The sequence below is a fragment of the Ruditapes philippinarum genome, unplaced genomic scaffold (assembly GCF_026571515.1).
Source record: "Ruditapes philippinarum isolate M1 unplaced genomic scaffold, ASM2657151v2 ctg966_1_1_1_1, whole genome shotgun sequence".
Taxonomy (NCBI): domain Eukaryota; kingdom Metazoa; phylum Mollusca; class Bivalvia; order Venerida; family Veneridae; genus Ruditapes; species Ruditapes philippinarum.
Window position 1 is genome coordinate 59100 of NW_026855524.1, and position 15385 is coordinate 74484.

The 15385-nt window shown below is 34.4% G+C and overlaps 1 protein-coding gene across 4 annotated transcripts in view; it reads left to right on the forward strand.

The window, feature by feature from the left end:
* LOC132743613 (UPF0696 protein C11orf68 homolog) overlaps positions 1–14468 on the forward strand; it is a 22361-nt gene extending 7893 nt beyond the window's left edge. The window contains exons 2-3 of one of the 4 annotated variants that reach the window (XM_060732149.1): positions 5301–5446; positions 11548–14468. In XM_060732149.1, the coding sequence (XP_060588132.1) occupies positions 5307–5446; positions 11548–12073 (666 nt within the window). In that variant the 5' untranslated portion in view covers positions 5301–5306 and the 3' untranslated portion in view covers positions 12074–14468. Of the gene's footprint in view, positions 1–5294; positions 5447–11547 lie in introns of all 4 variants that reach the window. The other 3 variants (XM_060732151.1, XM_060732148.1, XM_060732150.1) reach the window with 3 other exon arrangements.
* Positions 14469–15385: the final 917 nt, after the last annotated feature.

Sequence of the window (15385 nt, forward strand, 5' to 3'; positions counted from 1 at the left end):
AATCCTTGACAGAGTTACCTTCTCTTGCGTACAGATGGGGGTAATGATGTGAAATAGCATTAAAAGTTTCAAAGCAATATCTCAAAGGGTTAAGGCAATAAGTGGATTTTACCCATATTCAATGTATTTTCTAAGTCAAAAAGGGGCATAATTCTGTCAAAAACCTTGACAGAGTTATGTCCTCTTGTCTGTTGATGAAGGTCGTGATGGTAAACAAGTATGGTCAGTTTCAAAGCAATACCTCCAATGGTTTTGAAATAGAGTGAGGTGGTACAAAAAACTTAACCAAGCTCAATACACTTTCTAAGTCAAAAAAGGGCCATAATTCTGTCAAAAACCTTGACAGAGTTATGTACTCTTGTCTGTAGATGGAGGTTATGATGGTGAACAAGTATGGTAAGTTTCAAAGCCATACTTGTAATACTTCTGAAATAAAGTGGGGTGGTACGAAAAACTTAACCAAGGTGTGACGCCAACGCCGACGCCGACGCCGGGGCGAGTAGGATAGCTCCCCTTTTCATAGAAAAGTCGAGCTAAAAATGGGATGAATTTCAAAGAGACCAAATTCAGGATTTTTTTTGTTTGTTATACACGCGTTACATGGTGATACAGTATTTATCAATATAATAGAGGACTGTTACCTGAATTTTAGGTAGGTATGAGGAAATTCACTTATATCATATTCGTGCGAGACAAAGATATGAAAGTTATTTGACATTGGTAATATATAAAAAAAAAAACTATTATTAATTAATTTTTTGGGAGATCAATATAATTATATTTTTTGTTGAATTGCTTTAAAACCATTCATAAAAAACATTACACTTATGTTCAAACTGCAGATCAAAGTTTCTGTTGTTGTCATGATATCTATCTATAGCCTATGCTTAAGGTGATTCCGCTTTGTCAGCCATGTTTGTTTTCCCTAAAGTCTGTCCAAAGTGAAAGTAGGCCAAAATTCATATAACAACAAAGCTCACATTGTTATATGATGAGCCATTTGCAAGACTAGTAAGTACACTTCCAGTTCTATGTTATAAAGACTATTTTATACAAAAATAAAAATGGTAACAATAAGAAATTTACCTTGGATAGGCTACATTTCTGAAGACCAAAAACATTCTGTTGCAAAGTTTTATGCACATTTCATGAATGGCAAAATCCAGTTTAAAGTCTATTTTAGTGCCAACAAATGCTATTGTTTACAGAAAATACAAAACACTTCAAAAAACATAAATCTTAGGAAAGTAGTTTATCTGACCTTGAAAAAACATGGCTTCCATGGCATGTGTAAAAAAAGTAGTACCATGAAAATAAACATCATTTACCTATTTCTTGTGTACATGACAAACAAACACACTTCACTGTTACACATAAAAAGGTTAGATTTTAAAGTTAGATGGTGTTTTCATTTTAATTGTAGTTCATAAGGCTATAAATCACGCCCGTTTAACTCACAACGAGTGAAAAATGTCCATCGGTTAAAATGTTGTGAGCAACTTCCGTTCCTCGTTGTGAGCACCCGTCTAGGACGTTTGACACGATAAACAAGGTGAGTTTTTCATATTTTTTGAAGATTGCAGACATTTATGTAAAAATATCGGAATGCAGTTAGCTAGCGATGTGTTTTCTGAGTATGCACATGTAAAGATATTGCCTATTGGTCGACAATTTGATGGAAATACCGTGCGACGCAGTCACTCGGGGTAGCTGGAAAACTGGAGACAACTTCTCTCCGGACCAAATTTAACATTGAAAACGGCGATTTTGGTGAAGTTTTGTGCATTCTAACCTTAAACAGATGCCCACAAGTCTTCAGCGTAAATTATTACATGAAAGTCTTCATAGAAACGAAGATATACCCTTATTTGCTTTAATCCTCGTTGTGAGCACCATAACCTCGTTGTGAGCAAGACAAGCGCAGTGCGTGTCTGGTTTTAATATGTTATTCAGATGGTGAAAAAGGGGGCGTCCGTGGCTGAGTGGTTAAGGTCGTTGACTTCAAACCACTTGCCCCTCACCTCCCGACAGGGACTTTGGATTCTTTCATGTGAGGAGGCTATCCAGCTAGCTTACGGAACGTCGGTGGTTCTACTAAGGTACCCGTTCGTGCCTGAAATAATGCACGGAAGGGCACCTGAGGTCTTTCTCCACCAGTAAAGCTGGAACATCGCCATATGACCTATACTGTGTCGATGTGACGTAAAACCCAAAACAAACAAAAGATGGTGAAAATATAATTTTCAACCTACCAAAGCAATTAAAACGTTTTTGCACAGCAGCATTTCTTTGCAAGACGTTGTGCATATCCCGAAGGGAGGCATATTAGTTTTGAACTGTCCGTCCGTCAGTCCGTCAATCCGTCCGAAAACTTTAACATTGGCCATAACTTCCTCATTAGTAAATGGATTTGATTCATATTTGAACACAACATCCCTTAGCACAAGACCTGACCTTCCTACGGGCCTGTATTTTTTTCCTTGACCCCTGAATGGCCTTTATCTTGAAGGTCAAATTGTCCAAAAACATTTAAGATTGGCCATAATGTCCTTATTAGTAAATCAATTTAATTCATATTTAGGCACAACACCTCTTTGGACAAGGCCTTCCAACTGCAGTACTATTCTTTTCAGTGATTGGACATGGGGTCGTTCAAGGAGAGACCGAAGCGAGGCATCAAGTATGTACTTGCCCTGGTCTGAAAAAGATAAGAACTACTAGAAAAACTGTCAGTGATGCATAAAAATCAAAAGAAAAGTTCTGGTCATGTCTCTTGCAAAAACATTCTTTTCAGTTAAACACACTGTACATAAAATTAGCTAACCCAAAATTGTACCAGTGGTGAAACACCTAAGAAGTCAAGAAGATTTCTTAAAATGCCACTATTTCATGATGAAAATGCTATTTAAATGTCAAACACAGACTGTCATGAGCTTTCTAGGAAAGACAGTGCAACTAAAATCATGAAAAATGCTCGTGTACAGAGCAAACAAACGCTGAGAACTATTTGAATCTGTTATTATATGCGACTATCGTTTTTCGCGGAGGATTACTTATTTTGTGTATTGTAACTTTTAACACTTCACTAGTATATTCTTAGCTTAATAGATAATGGTAAACAAAAAAACTACTTATACCTACAATTTTGCAGATGTTTTGCTGTTTGTGCAAATGGTGGTGAACTAATAAGGGGAGGTAAATTATGTATTTTTAAAATTGCACATACTTCGTGTTGCCAGAGTTAACATAGAGGGCAGTCTGTGTGATATAAACATGCATGTATTTATCCTGATTTTTATTCATGTTAGACTGGCCAAGTTATGTAGACAAAGAAGAACTATTGCAAAGAGAAACTATTGTGAAAAACGTTTTGATTGCTTTTGGTAGATTGAAAATTGTATTCTCCCCACTTGAATTACATATTAAAACCAGACACGCACTGCGCTTGTCTTGCTCACAACGAGGTTATGGTGAGCACGCACTGCGCTTGTCTTGCTCACAACGAGGTTATGGTGCTCACAACGAGGATTAAAGCAAATAAGGGTATATCTTCCTTTCTATGAAGACTTTCATGTAATAATTTACGCTGAAGACTTGTGGGCATCTGTTATAGGTTAGAATGCAAAAAACGTCACCAGAATCGACGTTTTTCAATGTTAAATTTGGTCCGGCGAGAAGTTGTCTCCAGTTTTCCAGCTACCCCAAGTGACTGCGTCGCACGGTATTTCCATCAAATTGTCGACCAACAGGCAATATCTTTACATGTGCATACTCGGAAAACACATCGCTAGCTAACTGCATTCCGATATTTTTACATAAATGTCTGTAATATTCAAAAATTATGAAAAACTCACATTGTTTATCGTGTCACACGTCCTAGATGGGTGCTCACAACGAGGAACGGAAGTTGCTCACAACATTTTTACCGATGGACATTTTTCACTCGTTGTGAGTTAAACGGGCGTGTAAATGATGATTGTTTTCTTGTACTACTTTTGTACAAAAAATAATGGAGGCCATGTGCTTAGAAGGACATGAGATACTGATTTATTTGGAGTTGTTAAGTTTTGAAAGATTTTTGTATTTCCTGCAGAAAAATAGCTTTTGTTGGCACTAAAACAGACTTTAAAAAGGATTTTGCCATTCATGAAATGTGCATAAAACTTTGCAACAAAATGTTTTTGGTCTTCAGAAATGTAGCACATTCAAGGTAAATATTCTTATTGTTATCATATTTATTTTTGTTTATAATTGTCCTTAAAATATAAACCTGGAAGTGTACTTTCAAATGGTTCATCATTTTACAATAAGAGCTTTGTTGTTATATGAAGTTTGGCCTACTTTCACTTTGGACAGACTGTGCTGACAAAGTGGAATCACCTTAATGAGGGTCCATCCGCTCGTAGGGCTACAAAATGCAGCTTTCGCTGTCGAGTACGGACCCCACAAAATATACCACAAGTCATACCAATAACTTCTTTTCTTTTTCACAAAGTGGTATGCTGTACCAATGACGTTAATGAAATGTAACATTATATACTAAAGTTTAATTATTTCAAAACAACCAATATATCAACATGTTATTATTAAACATTTAATTTCATAAATATAGATTAAAAATAATTATCAAAAGCAAAATTGTTAAAATCTTATGCCTGAAATCTTCTTTATATTGACAAATTCAATCACAAATAGTATACTTGATATGCTGTGTGTAAATGTATTTCAAAATGTAACAAATTATGATTTCATGTACTATTAAAAAGGGAAATAACAAATCAGAACATTTATAGCTATTTTTAGCTTTCGAATTTATGTAACAGCAGAACTGCTTTCCGGTTCTCATTCATTAATATGACATGCTGTGAATCACCGACGGGGAAACCAATATAGAAATCGAAAGGAGTTTTTGAATGCGGATTTACTTTTAGCTGTAAATCGAAAGGATTTATTGCTCAAATTCGGTCCCATGGACAAAAAAAATAGTAAACACAAATAGCTCCGTGCCTGTGGGTGTGGAGCAATCAACACTAAAGAGAAATGCAATTTTCTAAGAGGATCAGAGAGGTTCCAATTAAACATTCATCTAGATGTGTAGTATACAATATATCCCAAGATAAAATCAATATGTACATTGTACATAGGAGTTGGCTTATCAGTTATCAGTAGGGGTAAATATGTGGAAGATTGTGTTCAGGGCTGAATGAGTTAAGAATCATATCAGTTTACCAAGAAAGTTCATGTACAAGTACATGTATAAGTGACTTAATGTTACTGTGTTATGTATTTGTTAGGTAGAAAAAAAAATGGAGCCAATGGATACTGAAAACAATGATGAACAGAATATTGACCCTGATGATTTGGAATGGAAAGTGTTCACAAAGGGTGAGACCGAGGAACCATTTCATTCCTGGTTACAGTGTAATATGCCTTCTATTGTAAGCAAGTAAGATATTTGGTTATTTTTCAAATATTTTGTTAACACTCTGAGAACAACAGATTTGTATTACATTGATAAAGGAGTTTTAGATATGATTTTAGTTATTTTGTTTTCTTTGTAAAAAGTTATTTATCCACCTGTAATTTATGCCACAATCATGCTGTTTTTCTTGGTTTTTAGCTCACCTGTCACAAAGTGACAGGCTGAGCTTTTGTGATCGCTTTTCGTCGGGCATTCGTCCGGCGTCCGTCCGGCGTCCGTAAACTTTTACTTTAAATGACATCTCCTCATAAACCACTAGGCCAATTTTATCCAAACTTAACAGGAATGTTCCTTTGGTGGTCACCTTTAAAAATTGTTCAAAGAATTTAATTCCATGCAGAACTCTGGTTGCCATGGCAACCGAAAGAAAAAACTTTAAATATCTTCTTTTAAAAAACCCAAAGAGCTAGAGCTAAGATATTTAGCATGAAACATGTTCTAATGAGTGTCTACCAAGTGTGTTCAAATAAAAGCCCTGGGGTCAAAATTGGCCCTGCCCCAGGGGGTCATTGATTTTCCCTATATGCATATAGTAAAAACTTTAAAAATCTTCTTTTAAAGAACTCAAAGAGCTAGAGCTAAGATATTTAGCGTCAAACATGTTCTAATAGGTGTCTACCAAGTTTGTTCAAATAAAAGCCCTGGGGTCAAAATTGGCCCCGCCCCGGGGGTCATTGATTTTCCTTATATGTGTATAGCAAAAGCTTAAAAAATCTTCTTTGAAAAAACCCAAAGAGCTAGAGTTTAGATATTAAGCATGAAACATCTTCTAGTGAGTGTCTACAAAGTTTGTTCAAATAAAAGACCTGGGGTCAAAATTGGCCCCGCCCCGGGGGTCATTGATTTTCCTTATATGTGTATAGCAAAAACTTAAAATCTTCTTTGAAAAAACCCAAATAGCTAGAGTTTAGATATTAAGCATGAAACATCTTCTAGTAAGTGTCTACAAAGTTTGTTCAAATAAAAGCCCTGGGGTCAAAACTGGTCCCGCCCCAGGGGTTTCATTGTATTTAACTATATGTGTATAGTAAAAACTTAAAAAAATCTTCTTTAAAAAAACCCAATGAGATAGAGCTAGAGCTAGAGCTTAGATGTTCAGCATGAAACATCTTCTTATGGGTGTCTACCAAATAAAAGCCTTTGGATTAAAATTGGCCCTGCCGGGGGGTGGGGGATGGGAAGGTCATTGTTTTTCATTATATGTGTGTAGTAAAAACTTAACATCATGAAACATCTTCTAATGGGTGTCTTCCAAGTTTGTTCAAATAAAAGCACTGGGTTTTAAACTTGCCCCGCTCCAGGGGCCTATATACATGTGATCGACCTCAGGGTCATCATGGCCCTCTTGTTTTTTGGTTTTTTTTGGAAATAAGTACAATGGAACAAAGGTGACATGTGTTTTTATTTATCTCGTGCTTGGAGTTACTATGTCGTGGCCACGAGTTACTAATTTATGGCAACGAGATAATTAACCAATCAGAATACACTACATATATTATGAATTTTTTAAACTTAACAACTTTTTTTTTACATGCAACATTAATCTTTGAAAATACTGAAGATATTCACTTTGAACTTGTCTTTAGGAGCATTTTAGAAAGTCACCACGACATAGTACTTTATCTCGTGGCCACGACTAAGCTATCTTGTGGCTACGACTTAGTAACACGTGGCCACGACATAGTATCTTGTGGCCACGACTTAGCTATCTCGTTGTCAGGACTTAATAACTTGTGGCCATGACATAGTATATTGTTCGCATGAGATAAATAATAAAGTTTCCTTTTAAAAGGAAAGGCTTGCACAGTTGTGCCTAAATTCATCCCAACCCTTTAAAATTGTTGTTTTTTTTTTCAATTTATTATCACAATTTTTTTTGAATTACGGTATTTGAATATCATAAAGTGTTTATTTAGTTGTTTTTATTTGTAAAAACGAATATTTTTTGTCAAAACGATCTGAAATCTATTCTCTATTGTATAAAACTTATAAAGAAAATAATCAATCATAAAAATACTAACTATTCTATCATACTGAAAAGGAAACAAGTGTGCACATTTCATTTCCAGAGAAATCATTCGTTTTGGCAGTTGCAAATTTCATTTATATAGCATCTTTATGGACAAGTAAATGCACTAAAATACTTCGTTACGTGGTACCAATTAATAAGCATGTATGACCACAGATACGATGCGCTAACGTGGTAAGGTTAATGATATGCATGGGCTATTTTTAGATTACCTCACTGCGTTCATTAGATCTAAATATAACTCGATCATGCACTAATATTCTGTGTGATTTGGTAAGCAAGACCACCCTTTGGAGACGTAACCATCCTCTATTGTATCAGGTATATATGTTAATATACGTACCTGATTGTATAAAACTAATACAGACAAAAACAATTATAAAAGAAACTAACTTTTGTGTCTTGAAAAAGAATTGAAACGGAACAATTTCGTTTATAATTTACGATAAATCAAGTAAAAATAGAAATCCTATTTATATAAACAAACTGGGATTACCGAAGTAACTAAAATAGCTTAGATTTCCGTAATATTACTTCGTCTGATTCCGCAGTATGACGGAATCGCCCGAATTGTCACGATTGCAATCGGAACTACATCGGCTATAATCATTAAACCGAAGAGTGACGGAAAGGGCCAAAAAGTTGCGATTGGCACGATTGCAGCTGGTTTCTCGTTCAATCATGCACTAACAAATGTAAGCAGGAAACCACCTAACCGGAACAACTTTTCCAAAACAAATGGGCTTGCAGCCGTGGCTGCAAGCCAAAAACACACACATGTCACCTTTGTGCCAACGTAAATAAGTCATTAACCTAGATTACTTTTAAGCTTGACTTTTTCGAAAAAAAGAAGGGCTTTTGCTACAGTCATGTCGTTGAAATTACTGTTGCCGTCCAAAAACTTAAACACTGAGTCATAATTTTTTTTATATCTCAATGAATTGCATTCATACTTGAATACAACAAGCCTTTGACCTTTAATTGACCAGACTGAACTTGAACTTTACTAATCAATGAACTTTACCTGTAAGGTCAAATATTTGAATTTTGGTTGATTTTAGCTATAAGTGGGTATAATTTTGTTGATTATGAATTCTTGGACTAAGAATCCTTAGGACAAGACTTTTATGTATACCAAATGAAGGTCAAATTATTGAATTTTGTAAGTTTTTTCTATAATTAGCCATAAATTTGTTATTATTAAATGAATGTATTGTCTTCAAACTTGGATACAACAATCCTAATAGAACAAGACATTTTTAGCTCACCTGTCACAAAGAGACATGGTGAGCTTTTGTTATCGCATTTCGTCTGTCGTCCGTCTGTCCGGCAGTCGTCCATTAACTTTGACTTTAAACGACATCTCCTCATAAGCCGCTAAGCCAATTTCATTTAATCTTAAAAGGAATGTTTCTTTGGTGGTCATCTTTAAAAATTGATCAAAGAATTTAGTTCCATGCAGAACTCTGGTTGCCATGGTAACTGAAAGAAAAAACTGAAATATCTGCGTTAAAAAACCCAAAGAGCTTGAGATTGACTGTCAAGGTCAAATTATTGAAATTTGCTTTTTATATATATTGTCATTTCTTTATTAGTCCCCTACCGGTTTACCGGAGGGGACTTTAGGTTTACCCTCCGTCTGTCCGTCCGTCTGTCCGTCCGTCTGTCTGTCAGTCCGTCAGTCCGTCCGTCCACAAAACTGGATCCCGCGATAACTTGAAAAGTACTGAAAATATTTTTATGAAACTTGATATATGGATAGATGGCAGTATGGAGATTATGCACGTCTTTTTCTTTTCCTCTTATGTTGAAAATTCTGGTTGCTATGGCAACAAATAGGCTGAAAATATGGCAAATTTTACACATAAACTGGATCCAGTGATAACGCAAAAAGTACTGGAAATATTTTTATGAAACTTGATATATGGATAGATGGCAGTATGGAGATTATGCACGTCTTTTTCTTTTCCTCCTATGTTGAAAATTCTGGTTGCTATGGCAACAAATAGACTGAAAATATGGCAAATTTTACACATAAACTGGATCCAGTGATAACGCAAAAAGTACTGGAAATATTTTTATGAAACTTGATATATGGATAGATGGCAGTATGGAGATAATGCACGTCTTTTTCTTTTCTTCCTATGTTGAAAATTCTGGTTGCTATGGCAACAAATAGACTGAAAATATGGCATTTTTTACACATAAACTGGATCCAGTGATAACGCAAAAAATACTGGAAATATTTTTATGAAACTTGATATATGGATAGATGGCAGTATGGAGATTATGCACGTCTTTTTCTTTTCTTCCTATGTTGAAAATTCTGGTTGCTATGGCAACAAATAGACTGAAAATATGGCAATTTTTACACATAAACTGGATCCAGTGTTAACGCAAAAAGTAATAGAAATATTTTTTTGAAACGTGTAATATGTGTAGATGGCAGTCTGGAGATTATACACATCTTTTTCTTTTCTTCCTATGTTGAAAATTCTGGTTGCTATGGCAACACATAGACTGAAAATATGGCAAATTTTACACATAAACTGAATCCAGTGATAACTCAAAAAGTACTGGAAATATTTTTATGAAACTTGACATGTGGGTAGATGGCAGTCTTGAGATAATGCATGTCTTATCTGTTCTTCCTATTTTGAAAAAATATTGGTTGCCTTGGCAACAAATAGGCTTAAAACATGGCAAATATAACAATATTTGTGATAAGTCAAAAAGAGCTGAAAATTTTTATGTAATTGCATCTTTAATTCCAGAGTTATCTCCTCTTTAATAATTTTGCTTTTTAAAATGTTATATTTTGGTAACAGGGATGTTTCAAATATTAACTTTAGAGTGCCCTTCAGTCCGTCTGTCTGTCTGTTCATAATAACTTGTTTCTGTGATCACTTTTAAAGAACATTTCCAACAAATTTACTTAAAATAGAGAAAAATTTAAACATTAGTGAATGGCCAATGGCCCTTCAGAATGCTGATGGGGTTCTAACCGGTAGGGGACTTATGGATTGCTTGCAATACTATGATAATTGCTTGTTTATTTACAAATTTGATTTATACTTGGACAAAAAAAAAAATGATAAAGCCGACATGTTGAACATTTTGATATGATTTTGAACTTTAATTGACCTTCATGGTTTGATTATTGAAATTTACTGATATATTCATAGCTTTCATATTTATTTGGTTCATTCTTGGACAAAAAATACTTATAACAAACTGGCAATGATGATTAATTTAAGTGTAACCTTGACTGTCAAGATCAAAAATAAAATTTGAAGTATAATTTGTTCAAGACATGTTATCCAGGAGTATTCTTTACTGAAATATTTTTCTTGCAATGTGTTTGATGTTAGAAGTAAGAAAAAGTTGAGCATGGTCCCGACCTGGCGCTGGCTTTTGTTTAATCTTTAATCTTTTGTAAATTTTTAATGAGATTGTTTATAGAATGTCATTTAACCCTCCACTGGCAGAAATTTGTTATACTAAACCATTTAACCCTTTTGCTTGCAAAGCTTTGTTACACAATGTCATTTAACCTGTTTGCTGGTAGTGGAGGAGCTTTGTTATACTGTGCCATTTCAACCTTTGGCTGCCAGAGCTTTAATTATTTAATTGTGATGTATTTGCCTAGAATATTTCTAAGAATTACAGGCATTTTCTATTTCAGGAAAATTTATGGATGCTGGTTTCATTTACTTTATAAATATTAGATATATAAAACCCACATTTGAATACCAAAAAATGAACAAAGTTTGAATAATATATTTTTTTTTTGTCCAGAACAAACCAAAGTTATGATATAAAATTTTAAAGAATCAATAAATTAATTTAATATCAGATATAATATCTCAAAGATAGGTATACTAGACAAATGGTAGTACAGCCAGTGGGACAGGTATAAACATCTTATTGGCAGGGAAAGGTTTAATCTTAAATGTAAAGTTGCCTTGAAAAAGTAGTCCTGTGTGTTTATATATTTAAGTTTCTAGTAACACATTTTGTATCTATTCATTCACAGGGATGATGGTTTTGGATGGGTATGTGTTAGGCGTGAACCAACACAAGGATGGGCTGATGAGCCAGATCTAGGTGGCTTGTCTGAGTCTTGGGAGCAGTTGTTATCATCAGGTAGACCTGTAAACTTCCATAATATCAGGGAACTTGCATTAAATCATAATGTTAAGAGTGGAAAATGGCTGTTCTTTGCTGATTCAGGAGGAAAAGTGGATCACCTTTGGAGTATCGTTGCAAATGCTGTCATAAATGATACATCACCATGTAACTCTGCTAAAGTGTCAACATTTGATCATTCAAACAGGCATGTTATTTGTATATACAATAATGATTTCAATGATCATGAACAGGTACTAAATGCTGAACAAGCTATCCGGAATATGGGAATAAAGTGTAAAATGACATACAAACCAGATGTGTATACTTGCCTTAACATTTATAGGAGAAACGTGTGGGGTATTCCTGCTAATATTATGTCAAGTGACTATGATTTATTAACAGGAAAATCATTGATTAAATCTATAAGGTGACAAGACTAGTGTGGAAAACCTTTTAAGCTTTGTACCACATATCAACTTGAAGTATTTATGTATTATCTATGAGTGTGCTAGATGTCATCATGATAGGTCAATGCCACAGCTCAGTATAGAGAACGATAAAGACTTTTAACTATAAAAAATTAATGCACAATTCAAAATGTTTTTTTTAGCTAGACCTTTTTTTCTAAGAAAAAGAAAATAGAGGTATTGTTACATGTTAGTGGCTATCTGTCATCTGTCCATTGCCCGTTCTGTGTGTATAACTGTTTCCACTTACATCCCCTCACACACCATAAGGCCTTTTGATGATAGCAAATTTGTTCTTTGCTTGTAACTTTACAAAAAGTAGTTCAAATGGTGAATAGAGTTTATTGTCTATCTGAGTAAAGGAAGCTAGAAATAGAAATCTTTCCAAAACTGCTAGAGCAAGAGCTTATATTTTTAGCTCACCTGAGCATGCTCAGGATGAGCATTTAGGATCGATGATTGTCCGTCATCCGTTCACATTTAGTTGTTAACACTCCAGCGGTCGCATTTTTGCCTCAATCATCATCAAACTTGGTCAGGATGCTTATCTAGTCGATAGCTCGGATGAGTTCGAACATGGGTCATCTCGGATGAGAAACTAGGTCACTGGAGCTAAAAATAGAAAAACCTTGTTTACACTCTAGCGGTCACATTTTTGCATCAATCATCATCAAACTTGATCAAGATGTTTGTCTAGGTAATAGCTCAGATGAGTTTGAACATGGGTCATCTCGGATGAAAAACTAGGTCACAGGAGCTAAAAATAGAAAAACCTTGTTAACACTCTAGTGGTCACAATTTTGACTCAATTGTCATCAAACTTGGTCAGGAAACTTGTCTAGGTCATTGCTGGGAATAAATCGAACATGGGTCATCTTGGATGAAAAATTAGGTCAAAGGAGCTAAAAATAGAAAAATCTTGTTAACACTCTAGTGGCTACTGTTGTGATCAAAATATTCTGTTAATTGGTCTGAAAGTTTGTTTTGATGATTTCTAAGTCAAGATCGAACATGGGTCATCTTGGATGAAAAACTAGGTCACACCGCCCAAATATGGGAAAACCTTGTTAACATTCTAGTGGTCACATTTTCGACTCAATTATCATCAAACTTGGTCAGGATGCTTGTCTAGCCTTGGATGAGTTCGAATCGCATGTGAAACTAGGTCACTGGAGCTAAAAATAGAAAAATCTTGTTAACACTCTAGTTGCTACTGTTTTGATCCAAGTATCCTGGAAATTGGTCTGAAAGTTTGTTTTGATGATTTCTAGGTCAAGTTTGAATATGTGTCACCTGGGTAAAAAACTAGGTCGCACTGCTCAAATATGGATAATCCTTGTTAACATTGTAGTGGTCACATTTTTGACTCACCTGTCATGAGACTTGGTCAGAATGCTTGTCTAGGTAATTGTTTGGATGAGTTTGATAAGTCAGGTGAGCGATCTAGAGCCATCATGGCCCTCTTGTTTAATGAAACATTGTTATGTTAACTTCTACAAAGTCTGGTCTTGTTCAGAAATCTTCTTCAAAATTGCTTGACTTAGAACCTAGATATTTGTTACATTTGCATGTAATGTTATCAAGTAAGCGTTTAATAAGTTTGTTCAAATTACTAAACATAGTGTTCATGTGATTTTACAAAACCCTCTATTCATAGAGACAATGTCAAAGAGCTAATACTTTTTCTTGTGGGCATCTTAATATCACAGACTCACAGGTTTAAATTAGTGACTCTATGTGTATTAGGGTCATATTAAAGAGGAAATTATGTATAGAAAAAATATTCTTTGAAACTTAAAACTTAAATATGTGGTATACAAGCCAATATTTGCAAGTATATTTCAGCCAAGTTTTTTCAAATACTGTTCCAAAAGGTGTAAACTAGCTCCACACCAGGTGTCACTTTTTTTTACTTTAGGGACTATTCACTGTTTTTATGGAATGGCATTAACACATCACATTAAAGGCTCACTATTAATAACATATGTGCTGAGTTTGCAGTTTTCTAAATTCAGAATTTAACCATATCTATATCAAATGTTGAATTCAGCTTATAAATTAATTTTGTTTCCATAATTCTATGGTCAATTTTCAATAGAGTTATAACGTAGAATGTTTTTGTTATTTAACACACCTGAAATCTGTGTGTAAACATATTAGAATGTTCTGGAACAAGATACTATGCTGTTAAACCATTTAGCAATGATTTTGTGCATGTGCCATTGGCTGATTGAAAAGAAATATATCGACATATTTATTTCATACATGCATTTTGGAATAGGTTTTTCCAAAATTCAAATTAAATTAAAGTTTTGTAAACTGCAGGCAGCAGAGATACAGATTTATACACTCTAAGCCAGTGTTAACTGATGTGTGAATGTTTTATATGTTGCACTTGCCACTATGTCCCATAGAATAGTTTCAATAAAAAATATGCCTCCAAATTGTTCAAAGTTTTGTCTGCCAATTACCAAATTGCTAAAAAAACTGCTCTTTCTACATACATAGGGCTTTTAATTTATCGACCCAAGTATTGATATTTTGGTATGTAATCACTTCTGGAGTCTTGTTCTCACAGTGCTTCAGATGACCTGCAAGGCCAAATATGATAAAGCTATCATTTTTAAAATAAAGGTTATATTGTCATGATGTTCATTTGTAACATTGACATTCAGTTTGTACTTTTGTGAGCATTAAAAAGGTCATAATGGCCCTGTTTTGTAATGTTTTTTAACATTCTTGAATTGTTCAGAACTTTTAGTGGAAGATTGATGCAATGCTGTTGTAAAAGAGATTTTCATGACCACTAGTTATTAACTTTAAAATAGGGTATTGTGGTAACCAAGTGGTTTGATCTACAATGTACACAGGTTTATAGAGATAAAGGAAAGTGTATTATTAAGTTCAAATTGTTGATAACTACATGTACATGTATCTGTTTTTAAAATTTCTATTTAATTTATGATCTTTTTTCTCATGATTATAGAAAGAAAAGATAGAAAAAGCAAGTATGCTTACTTGTATACTAACATGTACATGTAATTAGAAATACATTTTAACTCATTTTTCACATACATCAGTATTATAATAGCTTTTATATGTAATTCATGAATGATGAAATGTTTGAATTGTGATTTTGTTTTTTATTTTACCATGTCATTTTTAGCTCACCTGTCACAAAGTGACAGGGTGAGCTTTTGTGATTGCTTTTCGTCCGGCGTCTGTCCGTCCGGCGTCCGGCCGTAAACTTTTACTTTAAATGACATCTCCTCATAA